We start from the raw sequence: 25,485 nt of genomic DNA on the forward strand, positions 1-25,485 counted from the left end.
TTTCCCCCCGACACACACACACGCATGTACCAACTACCACTCTCTTTCTCACATTCACATGAGTTCACCTCTCTCCCCCATTTATACAGAGGCAAACTCAAATATAAGGGAAAAGGGAAATTATTTTTTTGAGCGGGAAAAATTTTGTGTTATTTTCAGATGAAAACAATCGACAAAAAAATCGAAAACACCACCACCACATGTAATTCTGAGTATAAGTAGTTTGACAGGAACCCCGGTATGATCATTACAGGAAACGCACTCAAGGAGTAAACATCAACGCACAGATTCTAAGACTATTTGTCTGTCGGTGCAGTTTCATGTGCAATTGTGATATTTTAAGCAAAACAAATTAGAAAACAAAAACAAATTAATTGAAACTATAAAAGAAAAAAAAAATATTTATAATTGTTTGAGTGCTTTTAAAAAAATTTTATACAAACTTTCTAAATGGGTATCATGTACAAATTAATGAAACATAGAAATCTTTCAATGGATTTTAGTGCAAAACCCCCAAACAAAACAAAAAGTGATACGTGTCGTCTGCTGGCCATGGAAGCCGGTCGTGTTGCTACTACAGAAGACTGTGATGTCATCGATGACAGCAACGAAGGGGTGGCTGAGGCCAATGATGCCTCAGCAATGCGCAAAATCGAAGGAGAGGTGGAAAAACGTTTCACCGCTGAACACATACTGCAGCTGTGTAAATTTTTAGCGGAAAAGTCCAAGAGAAATGTAAGTCTCTGAGCATAATTTGCCCACGACAATAAGGGATGATTAAAAACAAGGACTAAAGCTTAACAGAATTCAAATTTCACCCACTAAGATGAGTTCAAAAAACATAAAATTGTGGCAAAGAAAAAATGTGTATTAGAGAAATTTAAGAATTAAAATTGCAATAAAAAAACAATGTCGGAGAAGTTAAGTGAAAAATTAAAAAATTGCCATCAAAGGTAAACAACAGCAGTTTTTAACCAATGGATATACTTTTAAATAGATACTGATTGCTATACCACTTGTTTGTCCTTAAAGCTACTTAAAAAGTGGGATAAGAAAATGGAAACGCTTAACATTTTTTTGAGCTTGGGAAGAACTTCATACCGATATGTGAACAAACGAACAAATAAATTATTGAGGAATTTTGGAATGTAGTCAAAGTGGAATTGATTTGAGTCATAATGAAACTGTTTTATAGAAAACCTTAATGTTTGTCGGAAGGATAGAAGAAAATGATAGCGAATTATGGTTAACCGGGTAACTGGACTATCAAATACATATAAGCGGAAAAGATAGCCGAAGGATGGATTGGGAAACAACAAGCAAACAGCCAGACAGACGATATACAAGGGGACAGACAGAGAGACCAACAGACTGACAGCCAAACCTAAAAACAGACGAAATAAAAATTCTCGTATAAACAAATAGCCCTATTGGTGAACTGATAGTCAGGTGGATGGACGGTCAGATAGAAAGATGAGCGACCAGATGGTCTTACTAATGGAAAGCGAAATAACAACTAAACACTTCGCTTAAGTTTTAAATTGTGATAATTACGAAAAGTTAAAATATTTGGCTGATTATCAGCTAAGTCACTTCTCAAACAGATAAAATAAAACAAGTAAAAGGTGCTAGGTTCAGCCGGGCCGATTCTTGGGTACCCACCACGATGGGTTCTGCTAAAAATGTGCCCTTATTAACTGAGTTTGTATTTGAATTATCTTGGTCTCAAGTCATGTGGTCATGTCGATACTTAGGTGGGCCTATATCACCATATTGACCGATTCGGATAAAACTTGGCACTGAAGTTGGAAGTCATAAGATAGGTTTTCGGGCCATATTTCAGACAAATCAGGTAAAAATTTAGGCTTTTAAGGGCTGAAGAAGTCAAACTCGGATATCGATCTATATTGGGGGCTATATCTGTTTATACACCAACTCGGATCATACTTGACATGGAGGTTGAAAGTTATAACACAAGTCCTTGTTCTGCCAAATCGAATGAACATTGAGGCTTCTAAGGGATCAACAGGTCAAATCGGGGAATCGGTCTATATGGGGGCTATATCCAAATCTGAACCGATATGGCCCATTTGCAATCCCTAATGACCTACATCATAAAGAAGCATATGTGCGAAATTTCAAGTGTCTAGCTTGAGGCGTTCGACCGCTATCGCAATTTCTACAGACGGACGGACATGGCTAGATCTTCTCAGAATGTCGGGACGATCGAAAATATATGTTTTTAATGGGGTCGAGGATTAATACTGCGAAATGTTACAATCGGAATAACTAGATTTTAATACCCCCATCAGATGGAGTGTAGGGACAAGTTGACAATAAATAATTGAACTTGAAATCTGTGGGTTCATATCTTGACGAAAACTTCAAAAATATTTTCAGAGATGCCCATACATTCCATTTTGTAGACATTTGTGATAATTTCTGGGAAATCGACGTCAATTTTGAAAAAAGGCTTTAATTACCAAATATTCTGAAAGCCACCCTCTAAGGACCAGGAAGAAGAAGAGATCTAACAAGTGTATTTTAAAGAACTAGTAGATTCAAAACTCTACAGGGACTATCGCGTACATAAACCTGGTGTAGCTGCTTACAAAAATGTCAGCATTCTCTGTGAGGGGTTGAATTCTCAACCGGTGCCATGAACAAGTTGCAAATGCAAATTTTGTCCATGAACATTCCACTAAGAAACAGGGGCATACTTCTCACCTATCCATGAGTGCAGTCCGATTCAATGATAAGGGGCCTCCTTTTTATAGCCGAGTCCGAACGGCGTGCCGCGGTGCGACACCTCTTTGGAGAGAAGTTTTACATGGCATATTACCTCACAAATGTTGCCAGCATTAGGGGGGGAAAGCCACCGCTGAAAATTTTTTCTGATGGTCTCGCCAGGATTCGAACCCAGGCGTTCAGCGTCATAGGCGGACATGCTAACCTCTGTGCTACGGTGGCCTCCAACCTCCAGCCACGAACAAGTTGAACAGTAGCAATTTAATTTTTTCAAGAATTTGGATTTAAATTTTAGAAGATGTGTATCATAGAAATTTGTAACAGAAATTTTAGAAATTTCTAATTAATTCGGTTCTGTAGGAAATTCCCATTTTTTATACTCATTTTTTGATACCCACCACCATTGGGGGTTTATTCATTTAATCTAAACTTATAAAATATATATATACATATTCCTGATCGTCGTGAAATCCTAAGACGATTTAACGATGTGTGTCTGTACATCCGTATGTCCATCAATCTCTTGTAATCACGCTACAGCCTTAAAAAATTGAGATATTGAGCTGAAATTTGATCCGGGTACGTATTTTTTCTACTCGCAGGTCAACTTCTTGAACGGGCCAAATCGGACAATAGTTAGATATAGCTGACATATAGAACAATCTGCTAATTAGGGTCTTAAGCCCATAAAACCCGCATTTATTAACAGATTTTGTTGAAATTAGATACAATAAGTGGCTGTAAGCCTCCCGTCATCCTGTCTGTATATGGTATATGGGAGTATATATAAATATAGCTCCCATGTAGAGCGATCTGCAGATATAAGGTCTGAAGGATGTAAAAGATGAGTGCGTTGGAATTTGAAACAGTGAGTAAGTTGTATTAAAACTCCCGACAGCTCAACCAAATATAATCCTTAATGGACTATATTTAGATATAGCTGTCATATAAGCACCCCGGTAGCAAAGTTGATAGCGGATTACAATTCTAACCATTGGCTTTGGACTGTCGCAACTGTGATACCACAATGGACTTAAAGTTGTCTAAGTGAGTCTGTAAAGGACTTATGAGGGAACTTACTTATTATGAGGGAACACCCCACCCTTAAATCCACCCAAATGAACATGTTAACCAATTAGCACCATACGCCTATCAAATGAAAGGTATTTGGGATAAAGTCCCGTCCAACCCAAAAACCACCCTTAAATGGCCATGTAGAACAATCGGGAAGATATGGGACTTAAACGAAAGCTTTTTGAGAATAGAATACGAAACGTTTGTAAAAACAAGAAAAAAGCGTGCTAAGTTCGTCTGGGCTGAATCTTAGATACCCTCCACCATGGATAGCATATGTCAAGTTCTTTGAATGACTTTTTATACACACCAGCATAGGATGAGGGTATACTAATCTAGTCATTCCGTTTGTAACACCTCGAAATATTCGTCTAAGACTCCATAAAGTATATATATTCTTGATCGTCTCGACCTTCTGAGTCGATCTAGCAATGTTCGTTCGTCCGTCCGTCTGTCGAAATCACGATAGTGGTCGAACGCGTAAAGATAGCCGCTTGAAGTTTTGTACAGATACTTTATATTGATGTAGGTCATTGGGGATTGCATTGCGGATTGCAAAAAAATAAAGTACGGTCCAAATCGGTATATAACCTGATATAGTTCCCATATAAACCGATCGCCCGGTTTGACTCCGTGAGCCCTAACAAACCGCAATTTTCGTCCGACTTGACTGAAAATGAGCATGTAGTGTACTATTATGAATTCCACCAACTGTGTCAAGTACGGTTCATATCGGTCTATAAACTGATATAGCTCCCATGTAAACCGATCTCCCGATTTGACTTCTTGAGCCCCTGGAAGCCGTAATTTTTGTCCGATTTGGCTGAAATTTTCCATGTAGTATTTTGTTATGGCTTTCAATAACTGTGCTAAATACCATTCAAATCGGCCTATAACCTAGTATAGCTCCCATATAAAACGATCTGCGGATTTGATTTCTTGATTCCTTACAAGCCGCAATGGCCGATTTGGCTGAAGTTTTGCATGTGATATTCTGTTACGACTTCCAACAAGAGTGCCAAATACGGCTAAAATCAGTCTATAACCTTATATAGCTCCTATGTAAACCCGTCTCTCGATCATCCTTGTTCGGTTCCTAGAAACTTTAATTTTTGCTGGTTTGACAGAAGTTTGGTATGTAGAATAAAATTAAGCCCTAGAACTAAATTTATTATGTATAATTTTTAGCAGAACCCATGGTGGTTTCCCAAGATTCAACCCGGCCGAACTTAGAACGCTTTTACTTGTTATACCCAACTCCATTGGACACAGGGTTTTTTCATTTAGTCATTCCGTCTGCAACATATCGAAATTTCCATATCGACCCTATATTCCTGATCGTCGTAAAATTCTAAGACGATTTAACGTGTGTCTATACGTCCATCTGTCCACGTCCATCTGTCCACATCCATCTGTCCACTTCCATCTGTCCAAGTCGTTCTTTCCACGTCCAACTGTCCACGTCCATCTGTCCACGTCCATCTGTCCACGTCCATCTGTCCATGTCCATCTGTTCACGTACATCTGTCCACGTCCATCTGTCCATTTGTTGTAATCACGCTCAAATTGGGAGATCGGTTTATATGGTTATGAACCGATTTAGACTATACTTGGAACAGTTGTTGAAAATTATACCAAAACGATATGTGCAAAATTTCTTCCCAATCCGATAAAAATTGCAACCTCTAGAATCCTTATCGGGAGATTGTTTTATATGGCAGCTATACCATGTAATCAACCGTTTTAAGCCATACTCGGTGCAGTTGTTGGAAGCCATACCAAAACATCTCATGCAGGAGCTCAAGAAGATAAGACCCAAGATCTGGTTATATGACAGCTATTTACATCAAAACATGAACCGATTAGGGCCACATGGGTTAAGTCCCAACTGACCTACATTTATAAGAAGTTAGGTTAGGTTAGGTTTAAGGAGCAGTCTGCCATAAGACTCACTTAGATGTTATCGATGAGAAGGAAGGAAGATGTCTTCTAGTTCCTACCGTTGAACAGTCCAGATCACTTTAAAAAGCCCAACCACTTGCGAACATTCACATCCGCTAAATCAGACAGGTTCTCAAAGAAATGAGAACCTAAAATGGAACTTCTTCTGACTGCCAGTGCTGTAGTCTATCATTCGTTGCCCTTCGAGCCTGATCCTGAAAACTTAGCTTGCATGTCGCTAGAGGCATACTCACAGATTCCAGTTTCCCTGGAATGTGAAAGGAAGTTCCAAGTCTTGCAAGTTCGTCCGCTTTACAATTCCCTGGCATATCTCTGTGGCCCGGCACCTAGAACAAGAGAATATTGAACTGTTCAGCCATCTCGTTGAGAGATCTGCGACAGTCGAAGGTGGTTTTTGATTTCCAAAATACGTTTCCCAGGGATTTTAAGGACGTCTGAGAATATATTTATGCCAATCATCGTTATGACATTATATCCTAGCCATTCTACCACTTCCTTAATTGCAAGAATCTCCGCTTGATACACACTGCAGTGGTCGGGTAACCTTTTCGATATGAATAGTTCTAGAACTTTAGAGTAAACCCCAAAGCCCAGCTGATTGTTTAGTTGTTAACTTGTATTATAAGGGTACAGTATCTTTGTCAAAAATCGGCTCAGGCAGGGTGTAATCCACACTGTCTGGAACATCGGTCACTGTATCATGGATAATACAGTGTCCATAGCCACCACACGGCCAAAGAAATATCCCCCTTAGCCTCACGGCAGTGGTCGAAGCAATTTGTTCAGCCACAATGTTCAGAGGCATTAGATGTAGCATTAAATATAGTGCATCAGATGGTGTCGTACTCAGTGTGACTGCGATGCACAAACAAGCCATACTTTGGACCAGATGAGTTTTGAACAGTAGGTGGACTTTTGAGGAGGCCACCGTAGCGCAGAGGTTAGCATGTCCGCCTTTGACGCTGAACGCCTGGGTTCGAATCCTGGCGAGACCATCAGAAAACATTTTCAGCGGTGGTTTTCCCCTCCTAAAGCTGGCAACATTTGTGAGGTACTTTGCCATGTAAAACTTCTTTCCAAAGAGGTGTCGGACCGCGGCACGCCGTTCGGACTCGGCTATAAAAAGGAGGCCCCTTATCATTGAGCTTAAAACTTAAAACGGACTGCACTCATTGATATGTGAGAAGTTTACCCCTGTTCCTTAGTGGAATGTTCATGGGCAAAATTAGCAATTAGCAATTTAGGTGGACTTTTGAAGTGCCGTCCACCCGAACCATGGGCCGGATGGACAATTGACTCAGAATGTCAAGACGATCAAGATAAAATATACTGTAAAGAGTCTCATGGCAATATTTCGAGGTGTTACAAATGTAATTACTATATAAGTTACCCCCCACAGATGATGGGAAGATAATGAGACGTTGGAGCATTTCCTTTGTCATTGCCCGGCTTTCGCACCTAACAAACACCGGTTCTTAGGTGGAGACACGATACCAGACATGAGCCAACTTTGGGGAGTGGTATGGAAAACAATTGAGGATTTTGTAAGTAGCGGAACGGAATTCCTTACCTAAAATTTTCTTTTTTCATGTTAGTTTTTAGTTTTTAGAGGACACGACAAGCCGATTACTGGCTTAGGTATACTATGTCATAGCGGTATGGGGCAATAACATCGGCACCCTCTTTTCAATCTAACCATACCCCCCACAGTGGTGGTGGATATAAAAACAGCAAAAAATCTTTTTTAACAGCTAAGAATTCCTTTTATTGTTGTTCACGAAATATAAATAGCAACCCTCCTAGGTGCACAAAATATATATAAATTTAAATACGATTTTTACTTCATAAAAATCATCTCATCCCCAATTGAAAAAAAAACACTTCTTGTGGTGAAATTCTGCCGGCATCTTTGCATTTTCACAAATACACAACGTTTCCAAAAAACCATCCTTTTAACTCCAAAAAAAAAATTTACACTTATCCTTTTTCTCTATAATGCATCATTCTCACACTGCAAAATGCTCCTTAATTTTGTTATGTTCATCAGGTATGTGTTTGTTGCTTAAAAAGGGGGTGGTAAAACTCACCACCTTATTCACTACAGCTGCCGTTGGTAAGGGGTGTTAAACCCTAAATTCTTAAAAATGATTCTACTACTGACTGATTAGACCCTCTACCTCTCTCAAGTTAAATTCGGGGTGGTTACTGATGGTAATGAACATTTTCATTTATGTTCATAGAACTTATCAATGTCAGAACATAAGTGGATATAGATTACATAGTAGGCAAGTGACAAGTGTATAACACCTGAACATACTCGATATTGAAACAGGGAGTAATCAGTGTTGAGTTTATCAGAAAATATTTTCCACCATTTTATAACTATACATTTAGCTTAAAAAATTCACATTTTCTAATAAATTCACATTTTCCACGAAAATTCCAAATTTCATTGAAATTTTACAGTTTCATTGAAAATTTGAACTTTTATTGAAAATTTAAATTTTATATGAAAATTAAAAATTTTCAGTAAAAATTCAAGTTTTCAATGGTATTTTCAATTTCCAATTAAAATTCAATCTTCTTACATATAAAAATAAATGTGTGCTAGTTTGTCGGTTTGTTTGTTAGTCTGTTTGTTTGTCGGTATGTTTCCGTATAGGCTCAAAAACGGTTGAACCTTGAAATTTTCACATATTGTGTAGGTTGGTCTGGAAGAAAGCATAGGCTATATAATTTTTTGATATCGGAAGGGGGGTGGAAGGAATCATAAGCTATATAAATTTTTGATAAAGGATGGGGGACCCCTTCCAAAAACACCACCCAAAATCAAAAGGTGGCCGATAGGCACAAAATGAAAGGTATTGGAAACTAGAAAACAAATATCGTATTTAAATTTTGGGTCCAAGTACCCAGCGGGCCGCCCCAACCCCAAAACTCATCTAAACAGATATATTCGACGTTCATGTCAATATGGGACTCAAATAAAAGGTATTTGGCAGTAAATTACAAATATGGAATATAAAATTAGGTCCAAATTATGGGAGGTCGCCCCACCCCCACATATCCCCAAATGAGCACATTAGCTGCCTATGGCTATATGGGACTCAAATGAAAGGTATTTGAGTAGATTTCGAATATGTCATTAAAATTTGCGTTCAGGTCTAGGTGGCACTTTTTCTCCTAAAAATACGTCAAATAGGTTCATCGACCCATTATGAAAATATGGGACTCAAATGAAAGGTATTTAAGAGTAGAAAAGGAGCCAAGTGTATGGGGATACCCCCCCAAGCACCCCCTAAACTGAATTTCATATCCGACTATGGCAATATGGAGCTCAAATAAACGGTATTTAGGAATAAATAACGCATTTGATATCTATTTTCAGGGCAACGTGCCCGTGGGCGCTCCATCCCGAAAAATACCCTCTAAACGGTTCACATTTGCCGACCATGGCAATATGGGGCTCAAATTAAAGTAATTTGGGAGTGAAGCACAAATTTAATATCGATATTTGAGTCCAAATGTCTGAGGTACCATCCCTCCCCTACAAAACACTTCATTTTCATTACTCTTATTTTCAAAAAAAAAAAAAAAACCAGATCTGGGAGATTGGTTCTGCAATTCGTTCGAAATTTGTTAGCCCTCTTTTAGTCACCTGTCTCGGATATATAGACCAATCACGACAATATAGGGCTTGAGAGAAAAAACGAATTTGATATCCAATCACCCCACCTCAAAATACCTTCCTAATCGGACGAATTTACCGACCATTGCAATATGTGACTTATATAATTGATACTCATTTTTGGGACAAAGACCCTGGTCATGCCACAATGGGGCTCGCACAAAATGTATTTGAAAGTGGAACACGATGCTTTTATTTGCTCTAAGGGCCAAGTGTATGGGTGGCCACCCGACCCCCGAAATACTCCGTAAATAGGAAATATTTCAAAAGTGGTGGGAGTAAAATAAAATTTTGCTCATGAACCAAGCAGGGGCAAACTTCTCATACATTAATGAGTGCTTTCCGATTCAAGATTAAACTCAATGATAGGGGACCTTTTTTATAGCCAAGTCCGAATTTATATGACTGCATGGCTTGGTACCTCGCAAATTTCACCGGCATTAAGAAGGGATAACCACCGCTTTAAATTTTCCATGTTCTCGCCAGGCGTTAAGCGTCATAGACGGACATGGGTTACAGTGGCACGAATTCGATATCCACATTCAGGGCAAAGTATCCCCACGCTAACAAGACATTTGAGAGTTAAAGAAAGTGCAGTGGAGCGGGCCCGGTTCGGATAGATTGCAACAAAAATTACAATTTTCTATGAAAATTTAAATTTTTAATGAAGTTTCCAATTTTCAATGAAAATTTCAATTTCCAACAAATATTCCAATTTTCAATCAAATGTATAATTTTCAGTGCAAATTCTAATTTTCAATTAAAATTCCAATACCCACCACCATAGCAAGGGGTATGCTTATCTTGTCATTCCGTTTGCAACACCTCTAAATATTGATCTGCAACCCCATAAAGTAGATATATCGTCTTGACATTCTTAGTCTCTCTAGCCATGTCCGTCCAAACGTCCGTCTGTCGAAATCAAGAAAGCGATCGAAAGCGTAAAGCTAGCAGCTTGAAATTTTGCACAGATACTTTTTATTGATGTAGGTCGTTGGAGATTGCAAATGGACCATATGGGTTCAGCTTTGAATATAGCCCCCATAAAAACCGATCCCCCGATTTCACTTCTTGAGCCCTTAGAAACCTCAATTGTCATCCGATTTGGGTAAAATTTGCGGCAAAGACTTAAATTACAACTTTCAACATTCATGCCAAGTATGATCTGAATCGATCTATAAACAGATACTGCCCCCATATAAACCAATTCCCGGATTTGACTTCTTGAGCCCCTAGAAGACCCAATTTTTAACAGATTTGGATTAAATTTGAAACAAAGACTTGCGTTATGACTTCCAATATCCATGCCAAGTTCAATCTGAATCGGTCTATAAACAGATACAGCCCCCATATAAGCCGATCCCCCTATTTGACTTCTTGAGCCCCTATTTGACTTCTTGAGCTCCTAGGAGCCTCATTTTTCATCCGATTTGGCTGAAATTTGGAGCAAAGACTTGAGTTATAACCTTCCAACATCCATGTCAAATATGATGCGAATCGGTTCATAAACATATATAGCCCCCATATAAACCGGTTGCGGGATTTGACTTCTTTAGCCCTTAGATGCCTGAACTTTCATCCGATTTGGCTGAAATTTGGAACAAGGTCTAGAGTTATGACTTCTAGCTTCCATGCCAAGTATGATCCGAAGCGGTCTATAAACAGGTATAGCCCCCATATAAACCGATCCCCAGATTTGACTTCTTCAGCCCTAAGAAGCCTAAATTTTCACCTGCTTTGTCCCAAAGCCCTTATTACGACTTACAACATCAGTGTCAAGTTTTATCCGAATCGGGCAATATGGTGTTACAGGCTCCCTAGGTACCGATATCCTGAGACCAAAATAATTCAAATACAAACTCATTTAATAAGGGTACATTTTTAGAGGAATCCATGGTGGTGTGTGCCCAGGCTGAACTAGCACGTTTTTATTACTTGTTCTATTCTCTTTTGAAACTTTAAAAATTGAAAATAAAAAATTATTCAAATAGGCTACATTAATTTTCCTTTCCTTTTTTTCTCCCTTTTTCCACAAAACTCTAGAAAAACCTATATAGGCAACAACAAAGTCCCAAAAAATTAACAAAATGTCAGAAAACTTTTCAATTTCAATCCATGGATTGTAATGACGTTGATGGCATAGATGATAGTAACGAAGTTGGGAACGGTGGCGATGGCGACGAAACAAATGGTGACAACGAAGGCATGGATTACAATAATGACCATGAAGTGGATATACCAAGAATAAGCTATCAAAATCAAGCCTTACCTTTATTAAGTCATGCCAGAAGGTCTGTGTCCCAACAGCAGCAGAAAAACTTTGAGGACCACCAGCACCAACAAATGTCAACAACCGGCAGTGCCAACATTCTATCCTCCCGCTTATCGCCCGATATAAATGCTTTAAATATTTCATCGTCAAACTTAAATCAACAAAATAACCAACAGTATTTGCGTTTGCAACAACAACAACAACAACAGCATCAACATGGGGATCATATGGAACAGGGCCATCATCAACATCAGCACCACAATCACCATCAGCAACATAATCCTTCCCATCATCACCATGAACATCAACAGCAGACCCAGTCGCATTTGCAGTCTCATCATCAACAGGGAAAACGTGATATTTTACTGAAAATTCGCCATCAGATTTTCGAACGCAAACGTTTACGTGAAAAGGGCTACGAAGCACATGTTATAAATGCCTCCACAACTCAGGTATGGCGCCCATGGTGAACATAAACAAAAATTATTTTTAACACTTTAAAGGGAAGGTGGGCAATATTTGATAAAATTCCATGCCAAAAAATGTGTTGGAACCACTTTTTTAAGAGGTTCAACCAAAAATTAAGTTTCCAAAAAGTGTGTGAGAGAGAGAGAGAGAGAGAAAGAGACAACACATAAATTGCAAAAATAAAATATATAGCACAAACACATTCACAACCACACTTTGAGGCTTTAAAGGCTATGCAAATATTTAACACTTTAAAGCCGGGAAAATTTAAATTTGCTGTATAATTATGAAATTTTTTGTAATGAATTAATTTTCGTAAAAATTGATATTTCCTTAGTTTTCATAAAATTAACTTCCATTATGGAAATGTTGATTAAGCTTGAATTTTTACAAATTTAATTATGACAATGCTTTTTAGTAAAAAATTTGTTTAACTATAAATATTTCACTTTAAAATCTTGTAAACCAAGCCAAAATGTTACCATGTATATATACCGAACCAAATCTGGTAAGGATTTTTGTCAACATCGAGAAAAAAATTTTACAAGCCCATGATCTTGAATACAAAGGTCGGTCCATATGGCGCCTATATTCAAATATAGTCCGATCTCGTTCACACGTCATACAGTCATAGAGGTAATAGTTGTGTACTTTTCTTTAAAGATTACAGAAAATCGGGAGCTTTATCTAAATCTGAACCAATAACAGAGATCTTCAGAGTCTTAAGAAAAACTTCATGTCCAAATTTCGATAATTTCCCTTAATCTTTAGTTCGATTTATATAGAAGCAATATCAATGCATAGACCGAATAATACCAAATTTAAATTATGATTTAAACAAGTAAATAAGCGTTAAGTTGGCCTGGGCGAACTTTGGATATCCACCACCTCGGGTATATATGTAAACCACCTTTCATTAAAATCCGGTGAAAATTGGATACCTTATGTCCCATAGGATTTATATCGACATATGATCCGATTTAGACAAAATACTAATAAGTACAAGTCATTGTTTAATTGTTTATAACAAAATATTGGTGTTTTTAGTAGCTTTATCTAAAACTAAATCGATCTAAACCATATACAACATGGATGTCGATAAGCCTAACACATGTCAATGTGTCAAATTTTAGTTAAATCGGATTATAAATGCGTCTTTTTTGGGGCCATGACTTTAAATCGAGATATTGGTATATATTGCAGCTATATGCAAATCTTGATCGACCTATACCAAATTGCAGAAATATGTGGAGGGGCTTAACTCAAATCTCTGTCCCAAATTTCGGCAGCATCGGACAATAAATGCGCCTTTTATGGGCCCAAAACATTAAATCGAGAGTTCGGTCTATATGGCAGCTATATCCAAATCTGGACCGATCTGATTGAAATTGATGAAGGATATCGAAGGGCCTATCACAACTCACTGTCCCAAATTGCGGCGACATCGGACAATAAATGCTCTTTTTATGGCCCCAAAACCTAAAACCGAGAAATCGGTCCATATGACAACTATATCAAAATCGAGACCGATCTGTGCCATAATGTAGAAATATGTCAAGAGGCTTCACTTAACTCACTGTCCCTAATTTCGGCGATATCGGACAATAAATGCGCCTTTTATGGGCCCAAAACCTTAAATCGAGGTATCGGTCTATATGGCAGGTATATCCAAATCTGATCTGATCAGGGCCAAATTGAAGAAGGATGTCGAAGGGCTTAACACATCTCACTGTCCCAAATTTTTGCAAAATCGGATAATAAATGTGGCTTTTACGGGCCTAAGACCCTAAACCGGAGGATCGATCTATATGGCAGCTATATCCACATCTGATCTGATCAGGGCCCAGTTGAAGAAGGATGTTGAAGTGCCTAACACAACTCACTGTCCCAAATTTCAGCTAAATCGGATAATAAATGTGGCTTTTATTGTAATATGAGCGTTCGTAGCCCACACCCTTAATTACGACTGCGTCGACCTGAAAGCCTTCGGGTTAACCAAGTTTATTAACGGCAGTCTTATGGCCTTCCCTTTTAAATCGTCTGATTTCTCACTTCCCTTACTCAACTATGTCCCGGCCCCCAAACGATGCGGATCGTGCCATCCACCACCTCACGCATTCTGTGATCGCCCGGATTTCTGCATCCATCATATTATGGCCATGCATAAGCAGATCTCAGTAGCTAGGTTCCCAATATAGACACCCAGTAACACCCTGTCCTCTACCTTTGATCCATCTGTACAGCATATTCTCCCAGATGCCAATACTAGGGTTACGCCAATCCAAGACTGTGCTGCTGGCAGCAGTACCTAGCACTCGACCTCAAGTGTCGCCTCAGGTATCCGATCGGAAACCTCTATTATTCCTTCCAGGTTAAGTTATCTCTTATCCTCTATCCTTTATCCCTTCGCCATAGCCGCACTGGCTGCCTCACACTTAATCTGTATGTGTATGGGTCGGATATCTAGAATAGTCTCCTTTGCCCTAGTAGGCGTGTTCCTCATTTCTCCGCCTATGCCAAGACAACATATTCTCCTGTTGTATTATACATACGCTTTTTCTCCATTACAGTCCACCAAACTACTAATGCGTAAGTATTGGTCTAATCACGCTCCTGTAAAGTCAGTGGACTACCCTTGGAATCAGGCCCCTTTAGAACCTACGGCCCCTCTACATAGTGCCCAACATCTGTGTGCCTTCTCTGTACGCTCCAATTCAGTTGTCTATCCAGGATCCTCCTCCTAACTGATTGACCTTCCAAGATCACTCTCAAGTAATTGACCGTGTCGGATATCGTAATAGTTTTGTTGAGAAAACCCGGTGCGTCAAATTGGCCTACCTTCGTCTTCCTCGTGAACAGGGTTCAGAAGGGTTCAAATTCCTCCTCAGTCAGCATCCGTTATAGATCATTTATGTTGGTCACCCATAGGAGTGGCAAAAAATTCCCCCCTGTGGCGTGTCTTATGCCACTTTCTCACATATATTTATGCCTTGGGATCCCCAATTTATCCCCCTTTTCCTTGGCATATGGTTTATCCAGTCTATAAGGTGCCGGTCCACCCGATACTGGTTTAAGAATTGGATCAGTGTATCAGTCCGCACATTGTTAAACGCCCCCTCGACGTCAGTGCAAACCGCCAATGTGTACGTCTTGACATCGAAGGATTCTTCTATTTTATGCACAACCTCGTGCAGGGCAGTCTCCACCGACCTTCCCTTGACATAGGCATGCTGTTGGTATTTGAGCAGTTCACTGTATGTCCTATTCTTTATTATTGCATCCACAACACGTTCCATGATTTTGAGTAGAAAGGACGTAAGGCTTATAGGTCTGTAGGCCCTTGGTGTCGCATTTCTTGCCTTGCCGGGCTTGGGTAAAAATACCACCTTGCCTCCTGCCAGGCTTTCGGAGTATATGCAAGTCCTAGGCACGCTGTGAAAATAGTGGCCAGATGAGGCTCCTGATAGTCGGCCTCCTCAAGGCTTCCTATACCACACATTTTGTGATGAAAAGCCTTACATTTTGTGATGATATCCTATGGAAAATGTGTTTTCAACAAAAGCCTCAAAATGTCCTCCATTCTCGACGAGCTCTGTTATAAAGTTTGCGAACCTCTTTCCCAATGTTGCGAATCTCCCCGGTCATCCAGGGTTTTTCTTTTGCTGATTTCCTTTCTCGAAGAGGACAGATTCCACTAGTGCAGTCGTAATCCTGTCGTCAATGTCTTCTATGCTTGGGCAATCTAAATTATCTTGTCCAAGTCTTGTTCTGAGTAGTCTTCCGAATTTAGCCAGTTGGTTTTCAACTTATTACGGAAGCTTTCGGATCCGGCGCTGTCCGGGCTTTAGCGATGGTCTGAGAAGAAGTGCTACATGGAGGCCCTCCAATCCTAAACCTCATCGATTAGATTTTCCGAACATATTGTCACATCTAAAACCTCCTCTCTAATCCTATTAACTAGGGTAGCGGTGTTAACAATATTATGTGTTATAGGTCAATAGCATTCAAGAATTCTGCCAGGGCTTGACCCCGCTTATTAATGTTAGCACCACCCCACGAAATGTGGTGAGAGTTCGCATCGCACCCTATTAGTACCTCATTGAATGAGTCTTGGCCTTGCTGATTACCTAGATGACCCCAATCATTGGTCCTCCATTAGATGGCCTTCTTGAGGGTAGGCGTTGGTCTCATCGTCTGCTTCCTGTTCTTTAGGCTGCATTGAGTTTCCCGTCACTGCGCTGCCTGATGTTTTAATATTAGGGTCTTTGGCTTTCCTAGTCTTCCGAATCTTGAGAAAGTCGATAATGTGTCCATCATCGGGTGACTGTTCGTTAGGCTGTATTGAGTCGACTGTCCCTGCACTGCCTGATGTTCTTATATTAGGATCTTTGCCTATACTAGTCTTCCAAATCTTGAGTACATGGTCTGGGAGTCTCCCAGTGTCTGCTCCCAGTGCATTAGGCGGCATTGGGTTCTCTGTCTCTGCACTGCCTCATGTTGCAGCATTAGGATCTTTATTCATCCTAGTCTTCCCAATCTCGAGAAAGTCGTTGATGATCCCTGTTAATTAGGCTGTGTTGGGTCTCTCGCCCCTGCACTGCCTGATGTTTTATTATTGGGATATTTGCTTATCCTAGTATTCCTAATAGTGAGAGAATCGGTGATTGTCTCGTCGTCGGCCACCTGTACATTGGGCGTTATCGAGTATCCCGCCACTGCACCACCTGATGGCTCAATATGAGTATATTTGCCTATCCTAGTCTTCTCAATCTTGAAAAAGACGGCTTGGCCCTGTAGTACGCCATAACTTTAGTGTTAGCCAAACTTGTCATGGAGACTTGATCAATGCCCACAACAAGGAGAGTTCCTTCCTCCCTGTGGAAAACCTCCTTTCTCCAAGACCAAATATGGTGAGTAACGGTTAATAATGGACCATCACTCTATTCGTATGGCCACGAAAGCCGATTTGAAGAACCAAATGCTCTCAACAGCACGATTTCAATAGCCAACAAAACTCAATTACTTGGCAGTGATCTAGGGTAGGAATAGAACTGAAAGTGCCACCTGCAAGAGACTACTGACGAAGTTCACCCATATTGGCAGGCTGTAGGGCCCAAAATGGGAACCGACTACGAAAATCGTCGCCTCCCTCTATAGATAGGAGGATGAAATCATTATTGACGTCGACACTTCAATAAGTCATAATTAAAAAGCAACCTCAAGATTGAGTATACACCGAAAGAAAAAAATGTTTACCAACGGTATTCGTAGTGAATTAATGCCAAAACTATGCCGTTTAGCATATGGATGGTGTATACAAACATACACACCATACGGTATGTTTTTGTATTAATTCGGGGTATTGCTTCTACATCAATACCACTTATACCATAGGGTATCAATTTTTCTTTGGGTGCACTATAAACAGCCAATAGGAATTTGATATCCTTTTGCATACACAAAAAAAAGTCATAGCGACGAAATTAAATACTATTCAGATAATTCGTTTATTCTCCAACCTAAATACCATATTTATTGCATAGTTTTTATACATTTTAGATTAAAGAATCTTCCTTTATTTTAGTTGTCGCATATAAGCGCACTAAAAGTGGGAAACATTTACTCTAATGTCGTTTTCGTTAATTGAGAACAGACCTTAAAAGATAAAACTCTCTGTTAAAGAGATGTAGTCACCAAATTACTGAGTGGTTTAATTTATATATCACTTACAGTCTTTCTTTCGTATTAAATTGAAGGGTATCAAATATTGTTCATTTTAAACTAAAGAATTGTTATATGTATTTTGATAAGGCATATAAGCGCACTAAAAGTGGGAAACATTAACCCCAAAGTAATTTTCGTTGAATTCGAAAACGATACAAATAAAAAAAAACGCTCTGCTTAGAAAAAGAGGTACCCTACTACAAATGGGAGGACATTTTTATACCCTACACCAATACTGTGGTACAGGGTATTATTAAATATAACTAAAAGTTTTTGCAATATTTTAGTATTTTTTATTTTCGATATTATTTACATTTTATACTAAAGAATCACTTTTTGTTTTAGATGTCGCATATAAGCGCACTAAAAGTGGGACACATTTACTTTAAGTCTGTTTTCGTTAAATTGAAAACAGACCTCAATAGCAAATTATCTGTTATGGATAGTCCCGCCCCCTAACAACTGTGTGGATAATTTTATATAAAGTCAATCTGATTCAACTGGAGGCAAGAAAGAAAGCACAGTGTTTATAAATTATTATGGAGGACTAATTTTTAAAAATAAATTTCTTAACTCTAAACCTAAATCTATATATGCAAATAAACTGACATATACGATCACAAACTCAGTGATATGCCTATTTAAAGATGCACTTGGGACCAACCTACATTGACGCAGCTGCATTGTAAAATGTACTTCAAAATACAGTCCTATCTTCTAATGTACACATACCATACGGTCAAACATCACCACACATCACATGTGGTAACTCATAAGACTAGACTATTTTAGACTAAATACTGTTGGGCATATCATCAAACATTTTGTCTCCTAAACATCGATAAGAACAACACTGCCTATGTGTGAACTAAGAATAAAGTTCTTACATAACTGTTCACAATCCTTTTCTTGGCGAAAAATTCATGAGGATAAAATCCTTTTCCATTCAATTCGAAAGAATTTAATTATTGTTCTTCATGTCTAATTTTACATGTCAAACTAAAGAATCATTAGAGTATTAGTCTTAGCTTAAGACCGATTTTGAACATTCTCAAACATGGCGATATAGTGTTCTTATTACTATAAGAACGAATATTTAGTGTAACCATAAACAACTTCTTCTCATAGTGTAACAATTTACTCTTGTAATATGGAATGGTTCAATATGATATAGAATCATATCTGAGACATCTTCTTTTTGTTACACTTATGACTAAAGAATCGTTTTGAAATTTCAGATGTAAAACTACAGTCTTAGTACTTGTAAGGAAATAATTTTTATTAACACAATTAATATTTGTGAGTAAATCATATATAAAATAATGACTTAATTTATATGTTATAAAAAGTTAAATACAATCTTTTCTATAGAAATTTGTTGCTTAAATTTGACTAAGTGCAAGTTTCATGGAAAAAGGGTTTCAATATATTGATATGTCTTGAGGCCTCATTAAGTAAAATAAAAATAAGTTTTAAAGTACGTTTACACTGATCTTTCAAACCCGTGAATAACTCAATCTTCTGTTTCTAATTTGTTCAATGAGTTACCAATGGCCATAAATCTGGTTTTACCAGCAGTGTAAACTTGCCTATTAGTATAATATATTATCATACATAAAGATAATGAAAATAAATAAGTAAAAAGGCATTAAAACCCGGTTTACACTGCTCATTAAATCCAGATTTAACACTGTCGTCAGCTGATTTTATAAAGGGAAAACAGGTGATCGAGCCATTAAATCCGGATTTAAGGAGCAGTGTAAACGGGGTTTAGGGGTATATTTGTTAACCACCTTTCGTCATCATCCAGTGAAAAATGCATCATTAATGAGCCCATAGCAGTTATATAGAAATATGTTCCAATTTGGATCAAATTCGGCAAGGACGTCGAGTACTACTCGAAGAGTAGTCTAATAATAAAATTCACAGTTCAAATTGGTAAAACAAAATATTGGTATATATGACAGCTATATTCAAATGTAGACCGATGGCACGGATGTCGAAAAACCTCACACAGGACACTATTCCAAATTTCAAGGAAATCGGATAATAAACGCTCCTTTTGTGGACCCAAGGACTAAAATCGGGAAATCAGTATAGTTGGCAGATACAGTCGGACCTCGATTATCCGGGAGCCTCCATTATCAGTGATAGACAAGATATTTTTTATTTTTTTTATATTGCTTTGATTATCCATAATTACCTCCATTATCCGGGATTATTAACACACTTTGCCATTACATATCAATAACCAAACACAATGAAAATTAATCGAAGATGGGAATTCCCTCGTCCTTTTTTTGTGATGAAAGTGACTCTGTTTGTGGGTATAAAATTTAAAAGCCTTGGAAAACGCAGAAGAACCAACAGTGGACATAGAAATTTAAGAATGATCGCCGAGAAAGATTTAATGAAATTTTAGTAACAGGCTCATAGTTAGAGGAAAAGATTAAAGAATTCCATTCAAAGTTGAAGATAAATTCGAATTACAAATATTCTAACGGCTGAAGAAGAAAAAGCGTCAGCTGACTTTGTAGCCATTGAGTATGAGGAAAATTGAATTTAATTTAATTTAAGATTTAAATAATGCAACAGAAATATTAAATGTAACGAAAGATTTTTCCTTAGAGCATAGGGAAAAATTGCTCAGATGTCATAGTGCTTCTCAATTTGCTGTTTTGTCCGATGGTGAAATTATAGATATCACATATGACACAGACAAGAATCAGAAGGAAAATAGTTCAGATGAAACTGGTATTATTTATTCAAAAACATCCTTTAAAGAAGCAATACATGGTTCCACATACTTTTTGGAACTTCTTGGAGAGCCCTGGCTACCCTGGCATTTCCGACCAAGACAAATGTTATTAAAAATATATGTAAAATTATATTACGCCATTATCCGAGAAAATCGTTTATCCGTAATGCTTCCGGTCCCGAGCATTCCGGATAATCGAGGTCCGACTGTATATCCAAATATAAACCAAGAAGAGTCTAACACTGCTCACTGCGGCAAACTACAGCATCGGGCAATAAATACGCATTTTATGGACCCAATGCCTCAAATCAAGAGGTCGGTATGTATGCCAACGATATCCAAATATGGAAATATCGATGCCATGTTGAACACGGATATCGAAGCGTCTAACACATCGAAATCGGTTAATATGGGCTTATTACCTCAAATCGGGAGATCGGTATATATGGCAGCTACATATACCCAAACATGGAAACATCGAAGCCACATTGAACGGGGATATCGAAGAGTCTAAAACAGGTCACTGTGCCACATTTCTGCGAAATCAAGTAATAAATGCGCCTTTTATGGGTCCAAAACCTTAAATCGGGACATCGGTACATGTGGCAGCTATATCTGAACCAAAATCACAAAACCGAAATCAGATAATATATGCATCTTAAATCGGTGCCCAAAACCTTATATCGAATGTCAAGGAGCCTAACACAACACATTGAGCCGAATTTCAGCGATATCGGAAAGTAAATGTGGATTTGATGGGCCTAAAACCTAAAATCAACAGATCGTTCTACATGAGGGGCTGTATTAAGTATAGTCCGTTATAGCCCATCTTTGAACTTAAAATGTCTACGGACAAAAACAGAATCTGTGAAAAGTTTCAGCCAACTATCTCAATTTTTAAAGCCTGCAGAGAGACTACCATCAGCTAGATCATTACAAGGACGACCATGATCCTGTAACCTAGTTGGTATCGTGCTCGAATATTCAGTGGGGAGTCATGGGTTCGATTCCCATCAGAGGCCTTGTCTTTCGCTTTTGTGGTATCAGAATGGACTAAAATAGTCTCAATGAATCTGATTAGAAAATAGATTACCGCTCTAAGCTAACCTAGATCATTCCATACGAAGTTTCGAAGCGAGATGGGAAAAGATGTATTGATTAAAACAGTCGGGAGTGCGATGGCCATGATAAGGATACTCAGGATCCCGTCAGGACAAGCTTAGTACTAATGGAGAGTAAGAAGAAGAATTGTTTGAAAAAGTAATATTTGTTTATTATATATGTATATCAGTATCATTACGAGACAAATAGGACAATATGCACACTTATGTATAAAAGGTGCAAAATTTGTCAGCGTATATATGGCATTTAAGGAAATCAAAGAGATTTTAGAAGATTTTCCATGCCAATGGTCAGGAAATTTTTAGTAATAATTTTTAGTAACTAAATGAAGAACACAAAACTTCTGGTATTAAAAAAAGAGCACACAACAATCCGATTTCTTCCTTACAACTATGCCAAAAGCAGCAAAAAACAATCTTCTTTAACTAACCTAAACCCTATGTCTTAAAACTTTAATATGGAAGTGATTCTGAGTCGATAAGTACACTACTTAGTGGTTAATTTGTCATCATCTTGGGCGTTACAAGACATCATACTCCAAAATACAGTAGTGTAATAACAATTTTATACAATATTACTAAATAGTAATAAGTTACTACTATACAGCAATTTATAATATACATTTAATAATTATATTCCTTAGGGAACGTCCTTAACAATTTTATTCAATATTATTGAATAGTAAAAGTTAATTATTATTTTCCTTAGGGTACATCCTTAACCTTTTGCACAATGTAAATATAATAAACTTAACCATGATTATTCCAATGGAGAAATTTAAATGTTTTCTATAATCCATATCTGAATTCCAGAGTTTGCTATCCAGTATGGAATGCGAAAATTGCATTAATGCATCAATACAAAGCAATGGATATTTATTTACTAGTAAAAAACCTCCGGCCATCTGGCGTTAAGGAGTTTCTATTATTGAATCATTTTCAATGTAGAATTTTAAAATGTTTTAATCTTTTTTTCTTTTAAAAGCTAAGAAATGGTATTTCTAAGTTATTTCCTCTTTTTTATGTACTGCATTCGGCAGTACAGTTGCACCCAAATGGGTGCAAATAGTTTTTTGAATTCTAGTTTAATATCAAATTTTTATTGACAAATAAAGACTTATTACTAGAATATTTGAAAATTTTAAAATATTCTTGAAGAAGATATCAAAGTCTTTTTATCACTCTTCTTAACTTCTCCTATTTATAACTTTTTGCAATGTTTTTTAGTTTGAAATATGTTTTGAACTTGAAAAACATCAGAAAAAGAATTTTTAACTTTTCTAGGTCACATTTTGTGATTGTCATTTTTTTAACAATTATTTCACTTCTTAGACCAACAAAATTGTGAACAATCGGTGGAGAACTTGGGGCGGATAATAATAAAAAGACGTAGTTGTTGTCAGGTTGCGAACTAAAATTGAACTCACTTTATTAAAATCAATTTCTTAACTCTAAACCTAAATCTATATAAAGAATTAAACTGACTGTGTGTGACCTAAGAATACAGTTCTTACAAAACTGTCCATATTGCCGGCCTTAAAAGATCCCAATCTTTTAACAATAACAACATCCAATCATTCAATTTTTATATTAATTATTTTGCTAATTAGAACTAGAATTTTTAATATAAAGATTAATTACATGACTTAATCGATGTGACACATTATTGACTCCGTTAATTTTTATACAATAATTTTTATACAATTCATGATATAATATTTGAATATTCTATCTAAGTTGGGGAAGGGCGATGGATACAGGCAGATACCGGCTGGACAAATGGCATAGCTTTTTGATGACAAAGAATAACGCAACAAGGATACCAGTGATGACAATGCACGTTGTAAAACCTAGACTATAGTGCGTTAAGTGATGTGTATCCAGATGAACAGGGAAACCCAAAAATGTATTTACCTTCGGTATGTCTGGCAACTTGTAGATTTCGATATCGTTCTTGAGTTGTAGATGGGTGAGTGGTGGTAAGGATGATGAGATGTTGAGATGGGGAAATATGTAGTTGACGTTGCTCTTGTAAGTCTCGTGCGCCCATAGTTTCATTTCTTCAGTTTCAAGAGTACAACCCGGCTGCATTCTTAATAATCCTTGATCTTGGAGCACAATGTCTTGTCGATTTCCATCACATTTGATATCGGTGGAAGATCCCTTCGTTATAGAGAAAACCCAAGCATTTGGCACATGGAGCTGCTTCCAGAAATTATGAAACTTTGTAATTGCGAACTCACAGCTATCTGGAAAGACTTTTGGATAAACAAATAGCTTTACTTCGCATTCGGATGACTCTCTAGCGTTGTAGATGGGATGTATTTGGGGGCATATCGTCAAATCTTTGATTTTTTGGCATCTGGTGAATTCGTCTTCCTTCATGGTGTAAAATAACGTCTTTTCTTCGTTGATCATTAAGTAGTTGCTGTGCGTATTCAACTGGACTGACATTCCATCATGGATTATAGGGTAAGCTTGAACTGCATACGCCAAAAAGTGATCCACATTGATCAGAGGGAGCCGTATATTAAACAGCATATACTCTTGTGTAGTCCTGGTCGTCACATGAGCTATCTGTGCTAGCTCCATTGGTGATTCCGTTGGTAAATGGAGCTTCTTACCAACCGATGAATTGATTATACGTATCTGCTGCTTGAATGTCTTTAGCGGGAGAATTTCATGAAGGAAACTGCCCCGAATGTTAACCATCACATCGATCAAATCTCTCTGAATAGACTCCACTTCTTGTAATGTCGCAAGCAATTCGGTTATCCGCAGAATTATAACTTCTCTATTCTCAAGAGTGCCGATCTCCTTTTGCAGCAACTCGGAGGATTCACGCAGCTTCTCTATATTTTTGAAAACGGCTTGGTTCTGCTCCTTGATAATTCTCGCGGTGATGTCTTGAAGCGATGTCTGGTTATTTATCAGCTCCAACATTGCACTTTGGTTCGCATCACCCAAATTAATTCTCCTCACCAGCTCATCAGCATGCTCCTCATCCATCAGCCCAAATAATGAACGAAGTATTCCTCCAACAAATGGTAGCGCCGATCTTTTGTTTCTTCGAACCGGCGCTGATGACATTATGAGCTCATGTTGATTTATTATGTGATCGTGGGCTTCTCGCAACTGCTGAATTACTCTCACTTGCTTCATATCGGGTATATTCTGCATCTCGACATTAAGTTTTTCGACCGCTTTGCCGCACGCCTTTACACTCGCCACATATTCAGCCATATTTGCGTGTGCCACAATATTCCAGGAAGTTTTCGTCAATCCAACAACAGCCACTTCCTCAAAGAAGACGCCGGATTTATCAGTAAAATTAACTATTTCTACTTTAGCTCTAATTGGCTTAAAAATAGCTAACATAAACAACATTACAATGAACATATTTTTACTTTTAACATTATTTTTTCTTTCCTTCTTCATAATTATAGCCGATTTTACCGACTCATTTATTGTCTTTTTGTTTCTTATTATGGTCGATTTGTCCGACCCTTCATTATCAACTTCTTCGTCGATAGGAAAAGGACAAACATTGTGAACCGACCTTTTCGTTTCTCCATTGCTTGTCCTTACGTCTATCATCCGGCACAATCCATCCGAACCCATTCTAGTTCGGATGACCCTCCCCCGCCTCCAGCAAAGGGGCGGAAGGTTG

General features: G+C 38.0%; 1 protein-coding gene across 2 annotated transcripts in view; it reads left to right on the forward strand.

The window, feature by feature from the left end:
• Nucleotides 1-908: 908 nt before the first annotated feature.
• The window catches only part of LOC106086191 (sex-determining region Y protein-like), a 74,173-nt gene continuing 49,596 nt past the window's right edge, over nt 909-25,485 (forward strand). Inside the window, exons 1-3 of one of the 2 annotated variants that reach the window (XM_013250757.2) lie at nt 909-953; nt 11,516-12,196; nt 18,282-18,560. In XM_013250757.2, the coding sequence (XP_013106211.2) occupies nt 11,588-12,196; nt 18,282-18,395 (723 nt within the window). In that variant the 5' untranslated portion in view covers nt 909-953; nt 11,516-11,587 and the 3' untranslated portion in view covers nt 18,396-18,560. Of the gene's footprint in view, nt 954-11,515; nt 12,197-18,281; nt 18,561-25,485 lie in introns of those variants that run through there. The other variant, XM_059366545.1, reaches the window with a different exon arrangement.

Source organism: Stomoxys calcitrans, chromosome 4 (assembly GCF_963082655.1).
Source record: "Stomoxys calcitrans chromosome 4, idStoCalc2.1, whole genome shotgun sequence".
In the NCBI taxonomy this organism is placed as follows: Eukaryota; Metazoa; Arthropoda; class Insecta; order Diptera; family Muscidae; genus Stomoxys; species Stomoxys calcitrans.